This window comes from Netta rufina, assembly GCF_964035555.1.
Source record: "Netta rufina genome assembly, chromosome: 1".
Taxonomy (NCBI): Eukaryota; Metazoa; Chordata; class Aves; order Anseriformes; family Anatidae; genus Netta; species Netta rufina.
In genome coordinates this window covers 11,626,951-11,635,868 of record NC_140123.1, presented here as the reverse complement: position 1 = coordinate 11,635,868, position 8,918 = coordinate 11,626,951, and the positions used below count along the sequence as shown (strand labels likewise).

Sequence of the window (8,918 nt, the reverse complement as noted above, 5' to 3'; positions counted from 1 at the left end):
ACAGCCGCTCGGAGCGGGTCTGACCCCGCATGCAGCCCCCCCTGACGACCCCACAAGGGCTCCCCCGTGTTCCCCAGGGACCAGCCGAGCTCCTCGGCCCGGCCCCGCCGCCCTACCCGGGGCCCGGCCCCGCTGTGAGCCCGGGGCCGCCCCTCAGCGCTCATTTCCTGGCGGCGGCGGCGGCCGGGCCCCGGAGCGGCTTCGTGTCCCCAAAGCCGCCTCTGGAGGGGAGGGGGGACCCGAGGGGCGTCCCCGGTGCCTGTGGAGGAAGAGGAGGGAGGGAGGGAGGAAGGCCGGGAAGGAGGGAGAGGCCCCGCGGCTTCTTCCCCCGGGGCAGCCCGGGTCGATGCGAGCCCCCGGGCTGGGGGCCGATGAGACCCCCGCGGGGCTGCCGGAGGCGCGGAGTCGTCGTGGGCACCGTCACCCTCTGCCTGGCCGCCGGCTGGGCGCTGCAGAGTAAGTGCCCGGCCCCGGGATCCCGGCCCCCTCCTTCACCCTCCTCCTCCTCCTCCTCTCAACCCCCTCCTCACCATCGTCCTCCTTTCATCTTCCTCTCGTCCCCCTCTGAACCTCCTCATCCTCCTCTCCTCCACTTCTCCTCTTCCTCATGCTCCTCTCCTCATCCTCCTCTCTTCCTCCACTTCATCCTCATCCTCCTTCTCCTCCTCCTTCTCCTCCTCCTCTCTTCCTCCTCTTCATCCTCTTCTCCTCCTCAGCATCTTCCTCTCCTTCTCCTCCTCCTCTTTCTCCTTTCATCCTCCTCCTCCTCTCCCCCTTTCTGGCCTCCGCTCCGGCTGCTCAGAGGATATTTTGGGGCCAGGACGAGCCCCCCAGCACCCACACAGAGGAATTAGGGTGGGCAGTGCCGCGGGTGGCTCTGGGTTTGGCCGCTGTGTGCTGCCTCCTTCCTCACCAAGGCGGCACACGAGGGGGACACCCCCAGGTGGATGTCCCCATGGAGACCCTTCTCTGGGGACCAGCAGCACTCAACCCCAGAGCTCCATGCGAGCAGCGCCAGCCTCATTGCCACCAGCACGCTTCCACCCAAAAAACCCGGCCAGTGTGGCCGTCGCAAGGTCTGGGACACAAAACAGCAGCAGCTCGAGCTCCTGGACGGTCAAAGGGTTTGTAGCGCAACATTGTGCCAGCAAACAGGCGGCATCGGTGCCCCCTTCCCCTCATCCCGCCTTGTGCAGGGCCGTAAGGGTCTGTGGGTGCAGCCAGCAGCACGCGGCAGCGCTGCTCAGGGTGCTGCCCGTGGGTGCGATGTTTGCTCTTGGGGCTGATGCGGCTCTGCTTAGCTCAGACCGGTTCAGGTGACCCAGGCAGGCTGCGTGTTAAGAATGGTTTTCGGTGTTCAGCTACTGCGTTGTCATACTTGGCTCAGCGTGCTGGATGGAGACAGAGCACATGCAAGCAATTCAGTGGAGGAAATTTATTTATTTTTACCTTTACCTTGCAGTCTTATGCTGAAAACAAAGTCCTGAGTTTATCAAAGCATGAAAGAGTGGCTGTGGTGAGACACTCAGCTCCTGTGTGGACAGAAACAGGAAAAGTCCTTTAACTGAACACACGGAACAGAAAACAATTGGAACAATTTGCAGCGATTACCAGAACTTCCCATCTGTTCCGTTTATTTAGCTGTCACAAATCCCTTTTTCACATGTCTGTGTCATCTCTCATGCAGGCAGGGTGAAACTGAGAGCACAGCTGAGCTGGAGGTGGAAAGCACGGCGTCCCTGCAGCGGTAGCAGGCAGCATGACACAGTACCACAGAGGGAGAACCCCAGGGGTCTTATCCTGGAAAAAGCCTACACCCCATCTGGTCAAAAAACAGAGAGGCTGGGGCTTTCTCCTGTGCTGGTTCCACAGATGAAGATCTAGGAATCAAAGCAGCTTTTCCTCTTTCCCTGGCTTACTTTAGCCAGTAGCTTCTGAATCCTGTTAGAGGGATCCTAAACAGAGTGGAGTCAGCTTGAAATTCACTTATCCCGCTCTTCCCCATTTGTGCTTGCTTAGGAGTATCACTAGCCCAGAGGGTTATTATTATTTTTTTAAATTTATTTCCCTTGGAGATGTTCTTCTTTGCCTTTTTTAAGCATACTTTCTCCCAAAGACCCCCACACTGCCTCCAGGAGGCATTTCCCCATGGTCATGCTTCGCTCACACCCTCAGCACGGCTGAGGGACTCACCCTCTGGCCCCGCTGGGTTCAACATTTGCAGATCACCACTGCTCCTCAGCTCAGCAGTAGCACTCGGGATGTGCCCACATCATGAGAGCAGGCTGGTGAGCTCCTCCAAGCTGAACCAGGAAAAGGCATCTGATGGTAGGGCTTACTCTGTGCTTTATCTGCCATCTGTCTGCTCTGATTGCTGTGGGTAACAGGCTTTCAGCCTCTAGCCAAGTGTCTGAAATGGGCCACTAATTCAAGAACTATGTACACTGATTGAAACTGGGATGTTTGGTGTTCATCCAAATCTTCAGGCAGAAAAACCCTCGCACAAGCAGAGCTATTGCAGTTGCGCATTAAACTGAATAATCAGTTCAGTTTAGCAGTTCTGAACAGCTCCACGATCACATCAGTGTGTATTGTGTTAGAATCCAATATTCTTTTGTATCCATTTTTACCAAGAAATCAGTGTTTCCCTTGAAACAAGGTACCTCTGACTGTAAGCAATTTATCTGCACCGACCAACAGCTGGCTGCCTTGATGTAGCTGTGGTCTCAAACATTGCTAACACTTTATTTCTGATTTAAGGACTACTAGACCTCTCCAGCAGCTTGCTCTGTCCATCTCATCCTGCAAACATAATGAAGTCCTTGCCAAGTCGTCACATGTTTAAGTCTGTTCTTGCTTTTTGGGGATGATAATTAACTGATATAATAGGTTACCTTGACCGTGGAAGTTAAGCTTTCCATTTAAATGCAGGATTTTAAAGGCAAGCCAGTTACTGATGAGCACAAAAGCCTTACTCTTGCTCCATGGCATGCGGTAAATAAGCCGGATTTTATACAATCTTATTTCTTCAAACTGTTCCTTGCCATTTTTGGGGTGGCATTAGGCTGGCTTGGCTCGTCTAAGGTCCCCATAAACTGGAACGTTGTGATTGAAATCATAAATGCCATCTTTTTTTTTTTTCTTTTTTTGGTTAAGTACTCAGCATTTAAGTTGTAACTACATTACGGTGAAGCTGGGACATAAGGGAGATGGGAGGTGAGGACTGCTCACAAAAAAAAAACAGTTCATTTTACCTCCAAGGAAGGTGGCAGATTGCAGGGACTTGAGAAAATACAGCAGCACAGTGATAGGGGGTGCCTACCGCAGGGATCTTTAACTTACCAAGCAAATGCAGCACCTGTTTTTCCCATGCATTTACTCACAGAATTTGATTGTTAAAATGTATTAAAGATGAGATTTATGAAAGCAGGATATGATTTCCATTCTTCCATTTGAGGTATATTGAAATATCAGACTTTTCAGAAAATGTTATGCTCTCTGCCCCAGAAAAACTCTTCCAAACTGTCTCCTCTTGGGTATCAAAACACTGAAACACAAGCAATTGTCCTTACTTGTCCTGTAAGATAGACAAATTTCTCCTGGCTATAGCCAATTAAAACATGTATTTAGTCTTAAGTTAGACATGTATGTGCCTTCCACAGTCAGCAGAGAGAGATACGGCAAAGGATAATCCCTCCTCTTCTAAAACAGGTCACAGGGACAGGAAGATTTGCCCTGCAAGAGCTCCCATCCTGCCCGGGACACTCACTGCTGCATCACCTCCACTCTCACTGCCTCCTTTCTCTTTCAGCCCCTGGAGGAGTATCACTGACTGTCCCACAGCCCAACATCAACGCAACGGTGGCACAAAATATCCTCCTCTCGGTTGAATACTCTTGCAGAGGCGTCGCCACCGTTGAGTGGAAGCATGTGTCGAGCTGGGGCACCACCAGAATTGTGGAGTGGAAAAGCGGGAATTACGTCAACATATCCGCTGTCTACAAGGACAGAGTGACTATTTTTGAAAATGGCTCTATACAGCTTCTGAACGTGGGCATGAGAGATGCTGGCTACTATTTGGTCACTGTCACAGAGGAGTATGGAACTAACACCTACGGCACCATCATAGTCAATGTTTATGGTATGAACTTGACAGGAGTTCTCAGCTTTACCCCGTGTTTAAGCATTGATCTGCTCATAAACAATTTTCTAATGATATATTTCTGTCTTCCCTGCAGAGATTATCTACGAAGATATACATTTTGTAGCGGTTCTCTTTGCATTTCTCGCTGCAGTGTCTGCCATTTTGATCTGCTTCATGTGGCTGTGTAATAAATCCCTGCACCTGTTCCAGAAGACGACACATAAGCTATCAGGTATCTAAGAGTGCAGTCATTGCACAGGGTTCTCAAATCTGAATTTTGAGCCAAAAATTCACTCACAGTTTGAGCTCTAAAGGCGCTAAGCAGTGACAGAGAAACAAAATTGGACAGGCTCAGCTAAGTTATCCTGTTCAACTCTCTACTAACACAGGCAACAGAATAATAGATTATTAGTTCAGAGAGATCTGAAGGACATTTATCTTATACATTTTACATCAGAAACCACAAAACACTTCCCCACCTCATTAAAAACTTAGCAATTAAAAACTACAAAACTTAGGGAGAAAAGGCTGGAGCTGCAATAACCACCTTCCATCACAGGACATGAGCCAGAGAGCAACAGCAACACCCCCAGGTTCTACTGCAGAAGAACCTTCTGTCTCCAAGGGGAAAATACTCAAATGGCCCCTGGAGTGGTCCCCTCCTCACTTCATGGAGGACTGCACCACTTCCTCACCTCCCAACACCCTCCTTTAATCCATCCTCATGGCTGACCCAGTTGCAAACTTCAATGAACATTGACTAATATTAAAATCTGGCTCCTAATAGGAGCCGAAGGCACCAGCCATGGAAAGCAGAGCTGACAGATCAAGAGAACACAGGAGATGCACGGACAGGAGCATCCACATGTTAGAGAAGAAACTTTCCAGCCACAGCCTGGGATGCACTGCCTAGGTAGCAAGAGAAAAGGCCATGCTACGGGCACGGGCTCAAGCTCTAGGCAAATCCTTGGATGGGTGGTTTCTTTTACCACTTCAAAACATTTCAGCCATTCACCTCCATTTTTTGTAAGTGCAGATCCATTTGCGGTCTCTTGCCCTGTAGGCAAAACGTCTGTGTTTCTTCTTGAAGTGCTGCTTAAGCTGTTACATTTCAAGCAGCCAAAGTGTCAATATTTCACCAGGTCAACTCAGATGCTCAGGAATCCCAACCCTCCACACCCAGACTTCATGGCAACTCTGCAAAACTTGATGTGAAAAGAGGTCAATTTGGCTTACGCTGTCTCGTCCTTTCTGCAGCTCACCTATGACTCCAAGGGCTGCTGATGTTTTTGCAGCGTGCACACAGCTCACGAGCTTCTGTAACTACTGAATATTTTCATATCATGCCAGAATACACAGTCTTACTTGGATAAAACCTCTCCTTTCCTCCAGTTAAAGCCAATGTTTCTGTAGTGCCAGAGTCTTACAAAGCCTGAATCCCATACGTTATTTGGCAGGCTTTAGGAATACTGCAGTACTGGACACCTGCTCTGCCCTCATCCAGAACAGGATCCAACCAGGGACATAATTTCTGCCCTGATCCCACCTTAGGACAGCCCTCCTTTTGGAAGTTGTAAAGAAAAGTATAATGGCCTTATAGACTTTGTTTTAGTTTTTATTGTGCCTTTAGTCTTGGACTTAACAAAACCAGAGTCACATTCAGCACGGTGAGGGACTCTTTATGCAAATATTTGGAAAAGATGTCTTGTATTTAAAACCCAATTGTAGATGAGTAAGCTTGAGCTAATATTAAAAAGTTCAGAATGTCTCAGCTACTAACACAGAGTTGTTAATTTTGGAAAGGGGACCTTCCCATCCATTTGCCAATCAATAATAATATCCTTTCATTTGCAGCAAGTACAACTGAAGAGATTGAACTGGAAACCATTGAATGTTAGCCAAGGACTGTCTCATAACAAAAATAACAATTCTACCTCAGGAGAAAGCATTGGCACGGCAAGCAAGAAGAAACTTATAAGGTAAAGTGTCTGTGACTACTGTAGAAGCTGTTTGGCGTGCAAAGGTAATAGGACATGAAACGAGCTGCGTCTGATGGAGCTGTTTTGACCTGTTACAATTTCAGCTCTGCTAGTCATTGTCAAAGTAAAAGAGTACGCTTTCATGGCAGAGCACAAACACATTTTTGTGGCTAACTAATAAAATCTACAGCCTCCACCACTCTTAAGAACAACCACTCAACTAGTATCAACCCATAAAGGAAATGATCGTGCTCTTGAAGGACGCCTGCATTTTGGCCACAGCAAGTATCCTGCTACAGACCAACCAGCCATTAGGATCATTCAACGTAAATTTATTATGTCTAATTACAGTATTACATTAAAAAAAATTAACTGCAAGGATTGAATCCTGTTTATTGTGCCTATGCTGCTACTTTCAGTCATAAGGAATTTCCTGAAGGTCTGAACACAAACTGTAATTCTTCTGGAGACAAAACTGACTTTGAAATAACGCCAAGCTGGTCAAAGTTCCACCACTTACATTTCCAATTGTTTACATTGCTCAGGGATATTAACACACATTTTATTACATTCCTAGGAAAGGTTGTTAAATGGGGAACTGCACACAGGCACCGAAGCTGATGCTGTCTGTAACAATTAGAGCGGGCAGATAAAATACACATCACACCTGTGGCACGGCAGAAATACTGAACAGTTTCTTTGTGAAAGATGTCGAGCCCTTTGCAAACTGAGCTCGCTGATGAACAGCCTATCCAGGAAGAAAAATTAAAACAGCATTACTTCGAAATTTAGTGTTTACAATTACAGTTCTGAAATCACTCTAGTTAAGAGAAGACACCTTTGCTTTCCTATTCTGTAGAAAACAAGGAGTAAGCTAGATAGTGCATGCATGAATCCACATGGTGCACTTGAATTCTCTACCTGTAGATCTTCTGGGTGGAATAACATTGGCTTTTTGAGAGAGAAAGCACTAAACCGATGAATCTTCAAATTACCCCATTTTGCTTTTGTAAAGCAGTGTGAAGTAAGCATTGAAAACGTACGAGACTGCAGGCTAATCTATCTACAGATGCCACATGGCTTTTTGAGCTTAACTGCTGCTACTGCCTCTCGCACTGCAGCTCATTCTCATAGTTTTACAAGCCAGGCCGACAGCGTCCCCTCCCTCTGCTCAAGGACTGCTGTGCTCAGGTGCAGAGGTTAGACTTGTAAAAACAACGAATTTCTTGCCGAGTGCATAATAAAGCAGGTAGGTGCTAAAAAGCTTTTTCCAAAGCATCCTGAACATAATTCTTTTAAAGAGTCAGGCCTGGATTGAACAGGCGATTTGCAGTACAAGGGGCCTGACATCCACTCATAAATTCACATGCTAGAGATTCAGCTGGCTGCTCTTTTCTTCATCAAGGAGGAAAGAAACTAAACATAAAATTGAACTAAAATCTTAGCTATAGCACAGCTTTGTAAAGGAACAATTTGCTCCAATTCTTCACATTATGTATTTATAAGAGTCTTCTGTATCTTTGAGTGAAGCTTTGATTTCACAGAAGCTTAAAAGTGTCTGCTTTCACTACCAAGCTTGCAGGACTCAGTAAGGTATCCATATTGCATATGGAATATATGCATTTTTTTCAGTTTATCTGTTTCAGATTATTATTTTTCAATCAGTCTTAGAACTTGAAGTTATTCACTATGCTGAGCATCTAGCAGGTGCATTGCCAGACTTGCTTAGAAAGTACAGTTAAGTGCAGCTTACATGCCAAACCATTATTATCTACTAACATTTACTAGAATAATGTAATTGTCAAAGTCGGCAAACATATGCAGGCATAAATGACCTTTTGAATTCATTGTTCTAATTGTGGGGATTGTTTTCACTTTCAGAATACTATACTTGAAGCTGGGATAAAAGTAGTAAATGACTGTTCAGAGTCCTTACAGTTCAGATGCTCTGTAACTGCAGTATGAAGCTTCTGACTAGCGTAGTTCTACCTCAGCTTGGCTAAAGATAACAGAAGTTTTGGGCACCCATCCTTGGTTATTGATGCTGCTGCCACCAATCTCGCTTTTAAGTAGTAATATCCTTGATGAACAAGAGGGATTCAAAGAATATTCAGTGATTCCATACAGCAGTTAGCTTACACACTGCTTTGCTCCTAGACAATTCCTTGCAGGAAAATTTTATCCAACATACAGCATAATTAAAGGTAGTGTAGCATAAAATAATCCACATTCTGTGAAACTGGTGTTTGTCAATATCCATGTCAATAATATTTTATATACAAAACATGAGGCTGTTTGGAGCAGTCCCTTGCTGCGTGGGGTGGCTGAAGAATTTAGTTTTACTGCAAGCTTTTAAAAATGGAAGTTTAGAAATTAAATAGCGACTCTTATTCCATTCATAAACTGCATGCAAAGCTGCAGCAAAAGCTAATACTTAGAACATTCCAAGTGATCAAAGGGATTAAACCATTTTATATTTAAACTTTTTAATTAAAGAGATGTCCAAGTTCATAAGATTGCTTTGACAATCAAGTGTAAAGGTCTTAATCATCCATTAAAGTCTCCATCTCATGCTTAAAGACATACTACCAAAAATTTCAAGACTGTCTCTGTTGGTAGAAGTCATATCAGTGTTTTTTCATTGCTGTTGAATACACAGGGATTCCGAATTTTAAAAGACGCTTTGAAGGTTTTAAATCATCTTGCGGGTTGTTGTTTAATAACAGCTAAGCCTGAAAGGCTGTAGGTGAAGATACTCGTCTGATGTGTAGTGCTTACACTCCTGGAATTGAAAT

The 8,918-nt window shown here is 45.7% G+C and overlaps 1 protein-coding gene across 1 annotated transcript; it reads left to right on the top strand.

Annotated features, from left to right (window-relative positions):
• Positions 1-371: 371 nt before the first annotated feature.
• On the top strand, positions 372-6,042 carry VSTM5 (V-set and transmembrane domain containing 5; the record flags this gene model as incomplete). The annotated part of the gene is made up of 4 exons (XM_084300118.1): positions 372-456; positions 3,812-4,141; positions 4,239-4,376; positions 5,999-6,042. 4 exons carry the CDS (start codon positions 372-374, stop codon positions 6,040-6,042), a joined length of 597 nt encoding a protein of 198 aa, XP_084156244.1.
• Between the last annotated feature and the right edge of the window lie 2,876 nt (positions 6,043-8,918).